Here is a 19,835-nt window from a genome sequence, read left to right on the forward strand (position 1 = left end):
ATTCCTGAGCTTTTATAACTAAAATTGTTTCTGACCATAATCATTGCAATGTCAAAAGTGTTTTTCACTAAAAATGGAAGATAGTAAGTGCTTGTCCTATAATTATGATACAGTTTTTGCAACGGAAGTAAAAAATAATTTGAAAAAAGTAAAGAAAAGAAAGAAACCAGAAAACAGGCTTAGACCTTTTCTTTCTGATCTTCTATCTCCAAAATTAGCCAGCAGAAAGAAAAAGTGAATTCTGCTGGGAGAAACAAAAGTTGACTTCATAGAGGCAGAGATGGGCTTAGAAGGATGAATGCGAATTCTGAAGGCAAAGAACGAAGGATGTGTTCTATTTTGGGAGTGGCAAATAAGGTGTGGCTAACACATGGGGATTGTGTGTGTGGGGTTAAAGAATGGCTGGAGATGAAGTTTAAGTGTTTGCATGAGGTAAGTCAAATAGTGCAGAATGAATTAATCTTTGAAGTTAATGAGGTAAGTGCTATTATTATCTCCCTTTTATGGGTAGATAAACCAAAGCACAAAAGATTGACTTGCCCAGGCCATCACTAGCAAGTGGAAGAACAGGGATTCAAAACCACAAGGGTCTGGATTTTTAACACCTGTGTGATAGAAGTAACCATAATTTGGAGCCTTGTTTTTTAGGTGACTGCATGGGGCAAGATGTTTATTAGGTGGAAGACTGGGGCATATTTAGTCACTTAATAATGATTATTTAAAAAAAGTTGAGCGTATCCTACTATGAAACAGTAAGGAATTTGATAATTTGCTGGTACCAATATCACAATAGTTTTTGAAATACTTTGCAGAGGTTTGAAAAATTTTGTAGTTAGTAAATTCCCATTAGACAGATTCATGTCCACAAATAGGAAAGGCTGTGTTCCACTGGAGACTGATTTTATTATGACTTCATATTCTCTTATTTAAAATTCTTGTCTCTGCTGCACCACAGAATGAATAATCTTTTTGTTTCCTTATTCCAAGTGTCTTTTCTTTGAAAAAGAAGGAATCGTTTTTACTGCTGTTATTGGTTGTTAACTTTTGTGCAATTTAGTTTTGATTATACAGGCTCAATGTCAATTGATGGGGTAATTCTAAGTGGTATTTGGTCCATTGATAATAATTAGTGGAGTTAATTAATTACATAGGATCCATTTGAAATTGTACATTTTTCCTGCCAAACACTTTGGATATTTGAGGATGGGAACTAGGTAGATAGACTAATACTGAAGATTCCAGAAATAAATAGCGACTAGTAAAGTCGATTCCCTTAATGAGCTATCTTTGCCACTTGTGCACATTTCATAATAAATTGTTCTGTTTTCCCATGAGTATTCTAAGAATAAGAACCAAATAATTTTTTTAAAGTCTTTAATAATGGAATTACTTTTATTCCTAGAATTAACTCTCAAGTAAGCTATACATCATGTTCCATGTTTATTTTAATTGTTCCATATGATTTCTACTTGTGACCCGCATCGGTTTATTTTGATGTATAATTTATTCATATTTTGTCTGCTTGATATTTTGTCTATTTGAAGTGAGTGCCAACTTGACAGTTATTTATAGTCTGCTTTTATAGTATATTGTAAATATGAAAGACCTAAAGTATTTTTCTAAATTTGAACATGGTTTATTAGACATTTGCAAGTATTTATAGACATGTTTGCATGAGGATAGTAACATATTTTAATGTGCATATTTGTCTAAGAAAACTTGCAAATTTATGGTTTCATAATTTAGGGGTCCTTCTTATACATTTTTCATCCCTAATTTAGGATGTCAGATTTTATGCAGCCAATTTTAGAATAACTGGTTGTTGTGTTAATCTCCCTCATTGTTCCTTATAAATCTGGCTCTGTTTAATACTATTCTCCACTTGTCAAAGGCACAGTACAGTATTTGGGGTATTTGCTATTTAATGTGACTTGAGACATAGCCTCTGTAAATGAGAACTGTATGTGTGTGTATGTATATGTAACATTTTCAATCAATGACTGTTTTAAAGATGTGAGATGAAAGGAAATTCCTTTTCATTACATTAAATATAATCCTATAAATATTAAAAGAAGGAATTTTACAGCAAATAAATTATTCCTTTAATCCTTAAATATTTTTCTTGAAAAATATTTAATACTTTGAAGACAAACCACAAATGACCAAAGCTTCTTAATGTTTACTACGTAGGTTTTTATTAACATTATACCTTTGTTTCGAGTTTTCCTGACATCTGAGACTTAAGTGTGTTGATTATTCAGTTATACAGTTAAACTGTGTGGAAGTAGTACTATGAAGGTGACATTGTGAAGGAGATCAACTTAGCCTACTTCTTGATTAAATTCTTAAATCTCTATTTCAGCTGCTAATCTTCCTCCCTAGAGCTATCCTACTTTAAAGCTTTGTGGCTGCGTGTGATCAGAGCCTCCACAGGTCATCTCCTCACAGTAGAAGCAGCAGGGGTGGGCTACCAGTCAATTAGGACTTTTCTTGTGAAGTCATCATCATCCACCAGTATTAATTAAGTGCTAATGCTGTACAAGCACTGAGCCAAGTTCCTGTTTTATACTCTTTATTTTTCAAGGAGGTTTATATACTGGTGCTGTCAATAGGGCACTTGAGTTCTAGGCTCCGTTGGAAGAAAATTACAGTGAATAATAATTGGAAAAGGTGATGGTCTTTAATTTTTGGATAATAGACACCTATAATTTTATCAGTACTAGAATCACTGGAATCTTAATAAAGTTAACTCCATTTTGGGTACCAGTATTCTAAGGTTACTCTTTGGAATGCTCTCTTTTATATTTTCTCCCAGTGATGTTGCTCACTACCCCATTCTGTCATCCCTCTTTCCTGGCTACCTAGTCATCCCTACTGTCTTTAGTGTGTCAGAACTTCTGAAAGCACAATGAAAAAAATCTGATTCTTTTTCCTTTCTTTTTCTATCAGTTCTACCCCTTAATGAGCCTCAGGTGAGAAAGTAATAAAGGAAACCAAAATGATTGAAATCTGATTAGAAGAAAGTAAAATTTTAATTTTCTGCTGGTAAATTAAGCTTTTGTCTTATCTCTGCAGCAAGAAGATGATGAATATTCTTTTTTATTAAAGTATAGTAGAGTTGCAATATTGTATTAATTTCAGGTGTATAGCATAGTAATGTAATATTTTTATAGATTATATTACATGTAAATTTATTACAAAATAATGGCTATATTTCCCTGTGCTGTACAATACATCCTTGTTGTTTATCTATTTTATTAAAGTAGTTATGTCTCTTAATTCCATATCCCTAACTTGCGCCTCCACCCATCCCTCTCCCCACTGGTATCCACTAGTCTGTTCTCTATATCTGAGTCTATTTCTGTTTTATTACATACATTTATTTGTTTTATTTTTTAAATTCCCCATATATGTAATAACATACAGCATGTCTTTCTCTGTCTGACTTATTTCACTAGGCATAATACCTTTTAGGGGCATCCACTTTGCTGCAAATGGCAGAACTTTATTCTTTTTATGGCTGAGTAATATTTCACCGTATGTACACACACACACACACACACACACACACACACATCCATTCATCTGTTGATGGACACTTAGATTGCTTCCATATCTTGGCTATGAATATTCTTTTTGACTATTTTCAAAACTGCTTCTAAATTACCTTAGAAGCATCTGTAATAAAAGTATTACAGTCTTATTAGCAAAAAGGTTTCTGATTTCTAGCTAAATTATTTAGAATTATACCTATTTTCTCCTTTGCATAACTCAATTTTTTCTTGTAATGATAAATTGTCATGATGTAATTAGATGACAATATAACAGGAAAGCATTTTATGACATCACAATGATTAATATAAAACTATAGTGTCAGCAACACCAATGCAGTTAGTAACAATATTGATCATGAAAATGAAAATCATGTTTAGTAAGATGAAATTTTGACTGTTTCTTTCATTTCACTTTAATTTTCTCTTAAGTTTTATTAATATACATTCTGTCTGTTAAAAAAAATTGCTCTTAATTGTCAACCACAGAGGCCCTATGTTGTCAGCTCTTTTCAGTTCTCTGTTGCTTTTGAAACTTTGGACTATGCCTATGTTTTTAGATTCCCTTCTCTTCTCTCATCTCCCTTCCCTTGGCTTCTCTTCTCAGAACAGTCTTCCTTGGTGTTTTCTCTATCTTATCCACTGGCCCCTCTTACTCTGCCTGACATTTCTATATTTTTCCCCAAGTTAAAATAGTTCTATTGTTTTAAAAGTTATCAAAAGAATATTTTAAAACAAAAATTATTTCGAGTTAGAAAAACTTGAGAAATATAAAAAAGTATAAAGAAGGCAAACAAAACAAAACCCCCAAAACCCATCACCTAGAAGCAATACTATTAATATGAACAGAATAACAGAATTAATATTATAAACAGAATATTAGTTTAATTATGTGTCATAATAACACAGACACATAATTATAACTAAATTACATGTAAGTGGAATTATGGTACAAGTATTAATCTTTTAAATTACTCTCTTCATTAAAAAAATCAACACCTTTTCATGTTATTATCAATATATTATTTTAATTATACTTAGTATTTCATTGCATGGTTGTACCATGCTTTATTTAACTAATCCCTTATTGATGGACTTTTTACTTCTTATTTATCTCTTTTAAACAAAGTTGCTATGAACATTATTGTATATGTGTTTCTGTGCACTGATTTTCCTGATATAATTCTCAGAAGGAGAATCACTGGGTCAAAAGGTTATAAAGTTAAAATTTTGATTCATGTGTTTATATGGTCTTCCAGATGACTGTACTGAAATACACTCCCATTAACATAATGTGAGAGGTCCCACTATTTCTTCAAACCTCTGACAATTCTCATCTATCTTTTAAATGTGGATTTCTCTCTGCATCTGTCCTTGATTTTTTTTCTCATTATTATTCATTCCCCTTCTGGAGAATTCACTTCCTGGGATGTTATTTTCACTTGTAAGTGCCATAGGAGTCCATATGACATATCCAGAATCCTCCACAAATGTCCTGTGGGCCTTCATGCAGTGAATATACCCAAGGTAGACACACTGAAGAAGAGAAATGTAACTGAAGCAGAGGTCCTCCTATACAAATATTACTTAAGAAAAATGCTAAGAGAATACGTGGAAAGAGCAAGACTATTAACTTAGAGTCCTTGAAAGACTGTTATATGAAAGGTGAAGTATACTATCGTTTTATGTTACATAAAAATAGTAGAGTTTTGTATGAGTAAAAGAAACTAAGTTGTTAATACTTCCCTGTTGGATATGGCTATTTAGAAATGTTTCGTTTAGAAATGTTGGTTTGACTTCTTCAGCTCCTGTTTATTTCACATGTAAAAGTGAGAGGTTTCAGTCAGGTGCTCTCTAAAGAATTTTACTGCTCTAAATCCTGTGATCTTTAACTGAATTTCTAGAGTATGCTTTAAAATTTAAATTCCTTGTTAACTTTGCTTAATATTTAAATACCTTGAAGTTTTTAAGTTCTCTGACTGACAAGAAAAGTTCATTAGTTTTGAATTTGAAAGGGACTGCTCACTCTGTATAAATGAAGGGTTTAAAAATGTCCTGTAAATTATTCACACATCTTGAAAACTGTAGAAACTTATTCATTACCTTTCTTTAGGAAGAAATTTGAAGTAGAGTGGATATGGCAAAAATATCAAATATAAAATTTTTATGGAAAGGATATGTCTGGCTTCATCATCTTAATGTATAAAATTAGGTCATACTTGGTTAGCACTGACAATATAATACCTCAGAGGTGCTATCTGCCTGGATATTCTGGAAGTATGGTATTCCTCCTGGGGTTCTCCTCCCGAGGTTCTGTAGGTTTACTTAAACTAAATGGTTGAATCAGTCCTTAATGTCTCTGAACTGTTGCCACCCTCAGTGAGAATTAATGGGACTTCAGATTCATTCATTCCTCCAACTCTCTACTGAGTGTGTGTTACTAGGTGCCAGACTCTACTCCAAGTACTAGTAATAGAGCAGTGAAAAAAAGAGACAAAAATATGGACTTTATCATATCTATATTTTAGATATGCCCCTCAAGCTTGATCTCAACAATTGTATAACACTGGACAGCCTAATCAATTAATCTCAGTTTCTTCTGCCACTAAGTAGAAGTCTCGTGGCGTCCAGGAAGTTGGGGTGATGCAAGTCGCACTGGAGTTTGTGACTACTCACTATCATTTGGTGCAAGGTCCCATCTACTAAAACTGTTGATCCTTCCTGTTTTGTCTGTACAGGTTTGTCCAGTCGTCACACAACCTCCTTCTCTACATACATGCATAGCAAAAGTTGCCTTGAGTCTTAAATGTTATACTTAAAAGTTTTTCACTTCCCTTATTGTAAGGGTGCATTTTATATGCATCTCGCTGTCCTACTCAGAGTAAGCTCCTTAGTACCTAAGTGACCTTGTCAGAAAGGCCTTTAGCATCAGTCACATGATGGGTCTAAAACCAGCCACACACACACAAACGCGCACACGCACACGCATGCTCGCGTTGTAATCTAGTAGCTTCTGTTGAGTTTGGAAAAGGGTGCAGACTCTCCCCCCATCAATGATGTTTCCTCCCAGTGGCGAATGGAAGTGAGGGGCTGTTATTCATTCTTGCTAATCTTCATTTATGGCATCATGCTCCTTCAGAAGTGGCTTAATGACTTTAAATCTCAAAGCAAAGGAATTTGGGTTCAGCTTTCCTTCTTCCTAAAAGGCTCTTTGGACTCTATGTAAGTGAGAGAATGAAAATGGATGCCTCCTAATTTCACTTTTAAGCATCCTCTTAGCTCTATGCTTTTGCATTGCCCCAAATAATTATTCTCTTTACTCAGAAGTGGGTACTTACTTGATATTCACATAGTTTGAAACTGCGTAAGTGGATCTTTCCAGAAAGTGAAGTCAGCATTATTAAGGTAAATCCATCAGATCACTTCTGGGTATTAGAAATTGTCAACAACCTAAACAAATAGGAAGTTTCATCTTTATGTCCCCACCAGGAATTCTCTTCTTTTGTTGCCCCCATAGCCTTGATTGACAGCATTTGCCTGTTTTCATGGCTGCTTTCACATCGCCGTGGTGTTTTCAGTGAACATGGAGTTAGGAAGAGATGTGCACAGCTAGCTCTGGCAAGCTGGTGTAAGCCTGTTCCCTCACACCACTGCTGCCAGCTTGTGTGTGGTAGAGCACAAGTCATTGTCGTCATCCTCCCTTCACAAGGCATGCCATCTATTTTTCACTTGGCAATACAAACCCTATCTTCTGTCCTCTCCCCTTCTGTGAGCCAGTGTTTAGATTTTTCAGCCTACTCCAGCATAAAATGCTATAAAAAGTTTGGATTTGCTGCCATTCATTTAATTATTCAGGGAACACTTAGAGCATATAATATGCCAGGTACTGGGAATGTGAACGTGATTAGACAGACCATTTTACTACCTACAGTGCCTATCATAGGCATTATATAGCTGATTATATAAGTAGTAATTTAATTGAATTTTTGAAAAGTTTTATAAGGAAGTATAAGATGCTAAGAGAATGTATACTGGTGGTTGCATGTGATAAAATTAGACAGATTTGATAGGTCTGATTATATGGTGGCATAAGAGTCGCCAAAAGCAGTAGAGGGAAAAACCAATGCACAGGCGCTCTCTAAGTCTCTGTGTTACATGAGCTAAGTCCCATAGGTCAAAACAAGTCATATGGCCAAGCCCCATTCAAGGGGTTGAAGAATAGATTCCACAACTTGATGGGAGAAGCTGCTAAAATACTGTGGCCAGTAAAAAAAAAAAAAAAAAAAAATCTGACTATTTCCTATTTGTAAACATCTATGCAGAAATTCCAAATGTTTTTCATCTTTGCTTTCAGATATTTTAATTGTTTTATTCCTTTAGTTTCACAGTTGAAGTCCATCAACTGTCTTCATGGAAAAAAAATTTTTTTCTCAACAAGTCTTCAGTGTTTCCAAGCAAGCCTTTCTGTTCTTAATTACCATAATTCCCAGAGTGAGCCACTTTCTACACATGCACATTTCTTTCAGATTAATACAAGACAAAACTAGATCTGGAAAATTTTAGTTTTACATTTTTGCTCTTTTCCTATTTCCCTGAAGCAAAGTGGCAGGGCTGTTCAGAAATCATAATTTCATTAAAATGAGGTTGAAGTATCCCAGAACATATGTTGATCTCTTTTTCCCTTTTCCTTGTAAAATAAAACAGGACATAAATGTTTTAAAATAATAGTGACATTGTAAGTTTTTGTGATTATAAAAATACATGCTCTGTCTCACCTTATTTTTCCCCTGCTCTAGCATGCACCTCACATTATCACCTAAAATTGTTCTGTTTTTGTGTATATTATGTCATTTTTCTATTTCCCAATCCTCTGCTAGTCCAAAACCTATTTTGTTTAAGATTCAACTCAGGTGCTTCTCCATGAACTTTTCTTTGATTGCCCAGGTTATCTTTGACTTCAATCTATTATTAACTCCTACAGCATTTAATGCCTGATACTACACGAGAACATCAGCTTAAATGCAGATTGTTAATTTTTTCTGCTTTTTATTTTTATTATTCCCTGCTGTTTTCTTTGCTAGACTTGGGTTTTGCGCAATTGAATGGTTATCTTTTTTTAAGTGCAGGTTTCATATCCAATAAGCATTTCCTATTATCCTGTTTCTTGACTAAGTTGTATTAACCTCCCTTTGAGCACTGTAAACATCCAACCTCAAGCTGTCTTATAACCAATCAAAACTGGGAATTCTCTTGCCTTTTTTTTCCCCTTAGAAAATACATATTATTAGGATTCATTCATTTATTCAAGAAATGTTGAGGCTTACTATACTCCAAGATGAAAAACAACACTGCTATCTCAAGACGCAAAGTATTTTGGTTGCTATGTTTTGTTCAAGATAGTGTTATAAACTTATAAGAAATAGTATTTTTGAAAATATGGCACAGTATCTTCTAAACTAGTAAATCTCAGACTATGGCTCCTTTGTTGAACAACTTTAGCACTTTCTAGATTTTTATTTTCTGTATAGAATCGGCATAGTTATGTGTCCCTTGGTGTTGTAATGATTACAAATATGGCCCTAGGATTAGATGACTATGACCAGCATTGATTTGACTTTTTTATTCTTTCAGTGAAACAACAGTGCAGTTAAGTAGCCTAGTAGTATCTCTTTGCAGTGTACACACATACACGCTCTCTTGGTCTCTTTCTTTCTCTCTAATGCTCTCCCTCAGCAGAGAGTGTCTGTTGGACTTAGAGTTCTTTGATATATTATGATAAATGATGCCTTGTTGTGTTTTCTGACTCTGTTAGAGTCTCCATGGAATTAAAGATCACATGCTTTTTCAGCTTAATGTACTTGACCTTTTCCCATGATTGACACATCTAAATAAATGGCTGTAGCAACTCAGTAATTATGCACCAGCTGTGTTATATTCATTTCATGGAAAAAACACAGAGTTCTCTTCTAAAGTAGATAGTTTGACCCCTTCCCTGCCAGCTAAATAAGGATAGTAGTTAATTAGTGTTATTGTTAATCATAGTAAGGTTCCTGTCCATTCCCAAATACATTTCTTTCCTCACTGCATTTTGTAAACACTCAGTGTACTATGACCACGGCCACATTATGTGTTGTTTCAGTACTTCTATTTCTCATATAATGAAAATATTTACAGTAATTCTGCACCTGCTTGACAAGATAATTCTCCTCAATTTGTGTTGAAAATCCAGTATTTGTTAGCAAGATTTGTGCTCAGAAAGCAATGCTACCTTTAATAAACACTTAGTTTTTTAATGGACAACTGTATTTTTCCCTCAACTGACATACAGGTAAATTCTGAATAAATTGTAGTGTTTCATGTTTATTTAAAAATATTTTTTTCTCTAAATAGCACTGCTCTTTTCTCACTAATATTTTCAAAATATATTCATGTCTAAATGATCTGTATTTTTATTAATTTGGGTTTTTTTTTTAACATGATATGAAGTTAATTCTTGTTGACCATTTTGACTAATTTAAGAAGTACTCTTTTGAACAGATTCTCCTTTGAACTAAATTTTTGGCCTTTATTTATCACAAAATAAAATTGTTCCCTATTTAATCTTGAAAAAAATAGTTCAGATTAGGTTTAATAATTGTTAAGTCATTTCAGAACCATGATACTTATCATTAAGTTTCTTGAACTCTTTGTCTTCTTAAGTGGTGTCTATTCTATTTTGGATATAATATTGTAGGGAAAATTTATGATAATATTGACCTGGAAATGCTATTTGTATTCTTTTTTCCTACAGGATTCTGAGGTGAATCTCTAATTCCTTAGGCCAGGATTATTATATTTGGGATTAGAAGAGTTGGAAGTACAGAGAAAAGCAGGAAGACAATGAAACAGGACAGGAAATTTTTATCTTGTGTTTCTCTTTCTTTAAGCCATGGAAAGTGAGCTGTGTGAAGGGGAACGAACAAGCTTGAGTGTCTATCATGTAACAGGCATCATATTCAATATTTTTTGTCTATTATATTATCTCATATAATCTCTGTAAAAAAATCTCCTTGACCTATTGATAAATTTTTAACATCTATGTTTATTTATTTTGTCCTAAAAGCAAACATAAGGTTTCTGAGTCAAAGGAAAACTATCATTATTATTTAAAGCAATAACCACATTGGTTCTCCATGCCTCATTCTTCCCCTTCAGGGTAATGTGATGAGAGTCAGATGGTTATATGCACAGGAGGGGCGCCCTAAAATTATGAGTCTGGGAATTTATATAGAAATTGCTATACAGCTATCTTCTCCCCACCTTGAGAGGCAGATAAATCTTTTCTCCCTTTTGTAAACAAATCTCAAGGAAGAGAAGGGAAAAGTCCCCAGTTTAAACCCGTTGGAATACAAACCAGTAGCTCTGGGGATTTATTAACTTATGAAATGTAAACACATAAAACTGGGAGATAAATGACTATCTGAAGGTCTCCATCTATTCAGTCAACTTTTAACTTCCAAAGCTTGTCCTTTAAGCCAGATCCCAGTTTTTTTTTTCCACTTTATAAGTCTCTGACCATACAGAAACATTAATCTATTTACTCTGTAGTTTCATAGCCATAAATTGTGGCAGTTTCTGCATTGTTGCTGTGAAGTTTGTGGCCATTAGCTTTGTTTCCATTCTTAAGTTTCTTAGTGTGTTTAGTAGCATAATGGATTATTATGTGTGTTTTCTATGTATTTTACTTAAAAATATCATCTCTCTGCAAAGATTTGTATACACAATAAAAATTTATTGAGTACCAAGAACTATCACACACTGTTCTGGATCCTTGGGATACATCACTGCACAAATCAAAGATCTCTGCTCTTCTGAGATTTAAAAACCTTGAGGGAGACTAGAAATTAAACACTAAGCATAATAAGTAGATCACTTATTATGAAAGGTTCCTGAGTAGCAGTGAGAATTTCAAAGAAGCCAGTGTGGCTAGAGTGAAGTGGAATGACAGGAGATCAGTAGGAGAGATTAAAGAACTAACAGGAGTGGGGCATGCAGATCACATAGGGCCTCACAGAGCATTAGGAAACTGTGACCTTTTCTCTGCATGAAACGCGGAGACGTTAGAAGATTTAGCTGAGAAATAACATGCTCAACATGCTCTAACTTGCATTTTAAGAGGACCACACTGGTTTCTGTGCTTAGAACAGATCATAGAGGCTAAAGGTAGACTCATGAAGACCTGTCAGGAGGCTATTGCAGTAAACCAGGTTGGGTAGCATGTGGCCTTGACCAGAGTGGTGAAGTGAAGTAAGTAAATTCTGGATATATATTGAAAGTTGTCCCAACAGATTTCCCGATGGACTGGCTGTGGTCTTAAGAGAAAAAAAGAAGTCTAAAATGATTCCAAGGTTTTTGGCCTGAGCAACTAGAAAAATGTTTTATCATCATCATCTAAAATAGACAAGATTGTTGGGGAGCAGTTTATTGGAGGGTTGGGGAAGATTAGGAGTTTAGTCCTGAACATATTGATTTTGAGATGTCTTTCAGACATACAGTGGAGGTGTTAGGTAAGCAGTTGGATATGCCAGTTTGGAGTTCTAGAAAGAAATTTGAACTGGAGATAGAAAATTGGGAGCTTCGCACATACAGATTTAGGTTTTGTGGGGCCTGAAGCTTATGCAGTTTTGAGAAAGAATTCAAAATTTGAATATAAATTAGATTCAGAGGTGAATATTTATTTAAAATGAGAAAAAATCAAAACAAATGCTTATATGGAAACTGATTAATAGCACAAAATCAAAACATTTAGAGAAGTAGCATAATATTTTTAATAACTGTCTGACTTACCTCTGTAATACTTTTTACCCTACATTCTTGACCTCTAATGTCAAGGACTAAAAAAAAATTTGTGTGTGTGGGGGGGGAGGTAATTAGGTTTCTATTTATTTATTAATATGGAGGCAGTCTAGGATCTCATGCATGCTAAGCACATGCTCTACCACTGAGCTATATCCTCCCTTCTTCAAGGATTTTTAAATATTATTTTCTCTGGAGAATATGGAAAATTAATTCAGTCTTTATTATGATTAATTAAAATTTATTTTAAAGTTAATGATAGTCTAGAAAAGTTTCTTTGATCTCTCCAACTTATCTACAATTTCTTGAAAATTTTCAGGAGGGTCTTAAAATTTAAGAAAACGTCTATCAAGTTTTTTTGCATATATCACCTAAAAGATTTGGAAGAATTTTCCAGAGACTAACTCTGGTTCTATGCAGTGGAAACCTTGCTTCTTCTCCACTGCCCATGTAGTTCCTATGCTAGGCAGATTGTAATCCCTCTGCGTATTGTGACACAACTTCAGCCCTGAATCTTTGTGTTGCAATGTCAGTGAGTTTGGCACAGTGGGTACGAGGCCAATGGAAGCTACTCCTACTTCTAGATAGCTGAAGATAACTTATGGATATATGGCAGGGATTGTGAATCACATAGGTATAGTCTATTAAACCCAACCTAAATATATCTTCAGCTCTATCTCCTCTTAGTCTCCCCAAATCTCCACAGACACTCGAGTGCCTCCCATCATGAAGGTATCTTATATTCACAAATTTTCCTAAAATATGTGACCATGAGAACACAGTCTTTTAAAAAATTAAAATACTTTATTTCTTAGAGCAGTTTTAGATTTGGGGAGATGGTACAGAAAGTACAAAAAACTCCCATACATCCCCCTCTGCCCTGCAAAGTTTCCCCTATTATTAGCATTTTGCATTAGTATGGTACATTTGTTACAATTGGTGAACCAATATTAGTAAATTATTATTAACTAAAGTCCATAGATTACATTTGGGTTTACTCTTTGTTTTGTATATTTTCTATGCATCTTGACAAATATATAATATCACATATCCACCATTACAGTATCATACAGGATAGTGTCACTTCCCTAAAACTGCCCTGTGCTCCACCTATTCATCCCTACCCTCTCTCTCTGAACCCCTGGAATCACTGATATTTTTAATTGTCTCTATAGTTTCACCTTTTCCAGAATGTAATATACTAGTCAGCATCTTAGAGTATGTAGTTTTTTCAATGGCTTCTTTCACTTAGGAATGTGCATTTAGGGTTCCTCCATGTCTTTTTGTGGTTAATAGCTCCTTTTTTATCATTGACTAGTACTCCATTTTATGGATGTACCAGAGTGTGTCTATTCATTCACCTATCAAAGGCCATCTTGGTTGTCTCCCATTTTTTGACAACTATGAATAAAACTGCTATAAACATTTGTGTTCAGGTTTTTGTGGGGGGATTAGTTTCTAACTCACTAGGGCAAATGCCTAGTGAGTAAATTAGTATTTAGATTAGGATCTAGACACAGACCTTACACTTTTCTCAAAAATTAACTTAAAATGGGTCATTGACCTAAATGTAAAATAAAATTATACAACTTCTAGAAGATAACATAAGAGAAAATCTGAACTTTGAGTCTGGTGATGACTTTTCAGATACAACACCGAAAAACAATCCATGAAAGAAAAATTGATAAATTGAACTTCTTTAAAATCAAAGCTTCTGCTCAGTGAAAGACACTGTTAAAAGATTGAAAAGATAAGCCATATCTGGGGGAATACATTTGCTAAAGACATATCTGATATAAGTCTGTTATCCAAAATATACAAAGAACTCTTAAAATTCAACAAGATGACAAATAATCCAATTACAAAATAGGGGAAAATCTGAACAGATATATCACCAAAGAAGATACACAGATGGTGAGGAAAATATGAAAAGATGTTCAACATCATATGTCATTAGGGAGTTGCAAATTAAAACAATGAGATACCATTACATACCTATTATAATGGCTCAGATCCAAAACACTGAGATCACCAAATGTTGGCAAGGATGTGGTGCAACAGGAACTCTCATTCTTTGCTTGTTGAAATGCAAATTGGTGCAGCCACTTTGGAAGATAGTCTGGTAGTTTCTAACATAGATAAACATAAGGTTATCATGTGATCCAGCAGTTACACTCATAATTATTTACCCAAATGAGTCTTTACTTTTAACAAATCCTGCAAGATTCTTTCTGCTTCAAGAAACTTCTTCAGCCTGGTCTTCCTTGCATTTAATATTCTCAAGAAATGAGTTCAGCTGTGTGTCTTGGCATCCTTTGTTTATCTGAATATATTTGGATATAGTTTCAGACTGTTTATTTTAGCCTTGACTTGGCAACTTCTTAAGATGTTACTTCTGGCGATTGCCCATGAGATACACATTCCACAAACAAAGGCAATATTTATTCTACCCAACAGGCCCCCTGGACTTGCCAGCCAGGTCCATGGTGCCCCTTATCTTTGTCTATCTGAGAACGGTTATCTTCATTAGTAATTGTTCATTAGTAAATCTTCGATAGTAAAAACCTTTGCAATCTTTAAGGTTTAACTCTAGGAAATATTCACTATCTAAACTTCCTCAATTTTTATTCATTTCCCCATCCATTGAAAATGCTCTGAAGAAGGTTACAGATAAATATTAATTTCCAACTGTACTGGCTAATTTTTGGTCTTAATCTTGTTTCACTCCTTTATAGCATATGAACTGGTAACTTCTCCCCTACTGCTTTCTTAAAAATCTTTTCCTTTGGTTTCTTTTATAATTTTTTTAAATTGTGAAATGAAGCATACATACAGAAAAGTGCAGAAAGCTTATGTACAAAGTTTAATAAATATTTTAAAGCAAAAACTTGTATCAAGAAACAACATTTTTAGTACCCTAGAAGCACCTCATGTGCCTCTCCTCAGTCACAACTCCTATTCTCCTTTATGCTAGAGGTAGCAATTATTCTGACTTTTGTATTGAGCTTTTCCTGTCTAGTCATCCCTGAATAATATATTTTAGTTCTTCTGTTTTTAAAGCTTTGTGAAGGGAATTATACTTTTTTAGCTCAATATTATGTTTGTGAGGTTCATTAATTTTGTTGTGCATATCTATAGTCTTTTCATTATTTCTGTGTATATCCTATTGTGCAACTACAAATACACCGTACTTCATTTATACATTCTGTTAATGGATTTTGGGGTTGTTTCCAGTGTTTTGTCATTATAAGCAGTGCTGATGTAGACATTCTTCTATATGTCTCATACATATATACATCTGCATGCATTTTTCTAGGGTCCAGGGAAATTGCTGTGTCATAAAGTGTGGATATTTTCAGTTTCAGTAGAGGATGACACACTGTTTCAAAGTGCTTCTGCCAGTAACATACTACTATGAGCACTACGTGAAAATCTGATTTGTATCACACCAAGACATAGAAGTGCAAACCATTTCAATTTTTTGCCAGTGTGGTGAGAGTATAGAGCTATATCATGATGGTTTGAATTTCCATTTCCCTGAGAACTAATGGAGTTGAGCACCTATCCTACATTTATTAGCCATTAGGATTGTTTAAAAATTACATGCTTGTTTAAGTTTTTTGCCTATTTTCCCACTGAGTTTTCATCTTATTCTTAGGATTTATAGGATTTCTTTTTTATATCTTGTTTATTGGTTCTTTGTCAGTTATATGTGTTGCAGATATATTTTCATGCTTTGTGGCTTTTTCCCTGACTCTTTTGTAATGAACAGAAGCTCCTGATTTTAACGTAATACAATTATGAATCATTTATTTTATGATTAGTGTTTAAGAAATTGTTTCCTAAGTTGGCATTCAGAAGACAGTTTCCAGAGACAGTAGAGGGAAAAAGCAGTGTTAAATCTCCCATGTTTAACTGAAAGTTCATGACTTCATTTTCTATTGTTTTTAAGCCTTTGATTTCTTTTTTCTGACTCTTAAATAACTAGTTTTATGCAAGATGCCATCTGAATTCTTATTCTTGCTCAACACCTTCTCCCTTATTGATAACCTTCAACTTATTAAGGTAGTAGTGATGGTCCAAGTAATTTGAAATTGCTAATGTTTAAGATGACAAAATTTGTGACTTATATTAAGCATTCAGTTTTATGATATGTCTTGATATCTGGTACGATAAGTTCTTCCTGGGTTTCCTCAAAATGTTATTGTTTATTTTTCTTTCAAGTTTTTCTGTGTAAGTTTTAGATTGTTTATTCAAGTTCTGTTAAAATAATGAAACCGGAAATTTGCATTTATGTCAAATGTATAGATTAATGCATGTCTATTTGGGAGGTTGGTTCACATCTTCTCATTGATTCTTATACATTAGTCCAGGGGATAACCAGGGTAATATATCACACTTGGGAATGCCACTTTTAACATAAATTGGAGAAGCCTGAAAGCTGCTAATTTATAAGAATAAAATAATGTCTTATTTCTGTTTGTATTCCTGATACCCAGCACAATACCACTTAATAAGTTATTTTTGTTAACATTTGTTAGGCATCTGCTATGTGCCAGACACTATTGCAGGTGCCAAAGATACAAAATGACTAACACATGGGCCTTCTCTAGAGAAGATTCATAAGAGGAAAAGTACTTACATGTAAATAATTACAATCAAGAGTTATTGTGCTTTGATGTATATATTACGCACTAGAGGATCCTAAAGGGGAAAAATGGTCCACTATATTTAGAATGAGTGTGAAAAATTTCACAGATGGCCTTATCCTTGAACTTTGGCTTAGGAGATATGTAGATATTCATCAGATAATCAGGAAAGACAAAGACGTTTCATACAGTGGGAAGAATAAGAACAGCATTAAGTAAAGGCACAGAGACTTGAGAACACCTGGCAACTCAGGGATGAAAGGGCACACACTGACTTGTAGTGTGTGGGGCAAAGTGGATTTAAAAGTCTGCCTGGAGAAACAGGCAGATAGATACTGTTTGCCTTTATAGAGTCGTAAAAATTTTATCCTATGGGCAACAGAAAGCAATCATCAAGTTTAAAGCAAGGGAGTAATGTAATCAGAATTATGCTTTGGAAAAAAACCTCATCAGTATTCAAGATGTATGAAGCGGGGCATGATTGGAAAAAAGAAAATGATAAGGAGAACATTCTAATAGTTCTGGTGAGAAATGAGGGTCTAAGCTAAGACAGCACCACTACGGATATTGAAGAAGGCATGGATAAAAAAGATGTAAAAGAGGACCTGGTGACAGGTTGAATGGGCTTTGAGATGACTGGATAGATGGTGCATTTACTGAGGTAGATGATAGCTAAGTGTTACCTGGGGGACAAAGAAAAGGATTAGTTGCATGGACATGTTGAGTTTGACATGCCTATGGGAAGAATGTCCAGGTAAATATGTCAAATAGGTGGATGGATGGATATATAAATCTTCAGTCTAAGAGAGAAGTCTGATATATATGTAATAGTTGAAATAATGAGGTCAAAGACAGAGTCCTAGGGAGTCCAGTCTTGAATGGGTAACTAATATGAGCAAAGCAAAGGAGAAGTAGGGGGACCAAGAGAAAGTTAAGTCATAAAGAAGAGAGTGGTCAGTGGTGTCAAGTGCCACAGATAGAAACAGTAGAGCTGAAAAAACTCCACAGGATTTGGCATTATTATGGGTCTTGGTGAAATCTATTTTTTTGGAGATAGTGATTATTTCACATACCTAACTGAAAAGGGAAGGGAACTGGTAAGATAACTGATTACTTGAGTGTAGGGAGAAAATGGAACAATTTTTTAAATAAAAAAAGTATAACTATAAACTATGGGGAACAGACAAAGATTATTATGTTAGCTAATAACTTAATAGTGATTATAAAATATAGTGTAACCAAATAATTAGTATCGTAGATGATTGTGATAGGTATGCTTACATAGGTACAGTACCAAAATACCGAGCCAAGCCCTAAGGTTCACACATCATAAATACTCAAAAACTAATTGCTGGATTGAATTGGATTGGGTTTCCATTAACATATGAACAATCATCTTCTATGTCTTGGAATAATTTAGATTTTAATTTGTGTATTTACTTCTGATGAAGGTCATAGGACACTGTTTATTGGAGTTCATGTGCCCCTGGGAGGAAGAAAAAGCCACCGACGTCACAGGCATCGTGGTCATAAACACAGAAAAAGAGACAGAGAGAGAGATTCGGGATTAGAGGATGGAAGGGAGTCACCTCCTTTTGGTAAGAATCTTTTCCCTTATTTTAATTAAATGTATGATTGTAATATTGTACTTGTTTGTACCATCCACAGTTAGCAGCAATACCTCATACTCATAAAATTGTAGTTTTATAAAAGATGTTGGGTTGGGCAGATTGGGGAGGAGTGGGAGAGAAAAAGTTTAATCTTTATTTTTCTCTTCTGCTTTGTGAAGGTACGAATTGGCTTAGATTTGTGACTGAGGAAATAACAGTGATGTAGTAGAACTTAGTTATAAAAACTCTTGATAATTTGTACAAATAATACATTGCTCTAAGTAGTCTGAAGATCCAGGGGGAAATGCCTTTATTAAGTTTCCTTTTACACCATTGCTGATGCTCTCCAAATTTCACCCTTAGGATGTGAACTTTCTACTCTTTTCAGTGTTGCTCCTTTGAAAGTATACAGTTCACCCTTGAACATCACAGATTTTAACTGTGAGGTTCTACTTACACATGAATTGTTTTCAAAAGTAAATACTACATTACTACATTATCCGTGGTTGGTTGAATCCACGGATGTGGAACCGGATATAACTGACTACAAATCCTCATCCCCCATTGTTCAAGGGTCAGCTGTATACAGAATATCAAAGTATGGTGACATGGTAGTTGTTGACACTTCCCGAGTGCCATTAGAGCCTGTGTATGTGACATAACTAAGAACCTGGCTTTCAGATTCCTGACCTTCCCATCTCCTGTGACCTTCTTCTTTACTGCACCTTGTTCACTTATCCATAATCATGCACCCTCTGAAGTCACTAATGCATTTATTTTGCTCTCTGACTGCAGCTTTTCTCCTTACGTGCTAGTACAACTACTTGACCTCTCTACTTTTTTTTCTATCCATGTCATGTTTCTTTATTTCCTTATCATACTCTGATTACATAGCCTGTAATTTGAGTAATGCTTCTGCTAATATTCTAAATACCTTAGGTTCCCTGTTTTAGTTTTATTCATGCCTTCACCCCCACCTTGAAAACCATACTTATGTTGGGGTTCCTCCATATCCTTACTTTCTCCCTGCCTCTCCAAGCAGGCATGCTCTGCAGGATGTAGTCATTCAACAGGGCAGATTGTAACCGTTTAAAGTCATTACAGAAGTGGACCTTCAACACCTCTTCCCAATTCTATTGTATTTTTTTCTATTTTTGAAATAATTATTTTTCAATCTTCTTAACCATTCT

At 34.4% G+C, this 19,835-nt stretch overlaps 1 protein-coding gene across 6 annotated transcripts in view; it reads left to right on the top strand.

The window, feature by feature from the left end:
* SLC4A10 (solute carrier family 4 member 10) overlaps positions 1 to 19,835 on the top strand; it is a 250,903-nt gene that overhangs the window by 92,133 nt on the left and 138,935 nt on the right. For all 6 annotated transcript variants that reach the window (XM_064484852.1, XM_064484849.1, XM_064484850.1 and 3 more), the window contains exon 3: positions 18,487 to 18,633. In XM_064484852.1, the coding sequence (XP_064340922.1) occupies positions 18,487 to 18,633 (147 nt within the window). The remainder of the gene's footprint in view (positions 1 to 18,486; positions 18,634 to 19,835) is intronic.

Source organism: Camelus dromedarius, chromosome 4, assembly GCF_036321535.1.
Source record: "Camelus dromedarius isolate mCamDro1 chromosome 4, mCamDro1.pat, whole genome shotgun sequence".
NCBI lineage: Eukaryota > Metazoa > Chordata > Mammalia > Artiodactyla > Camelidae > Camelus > Camelus dromedarius.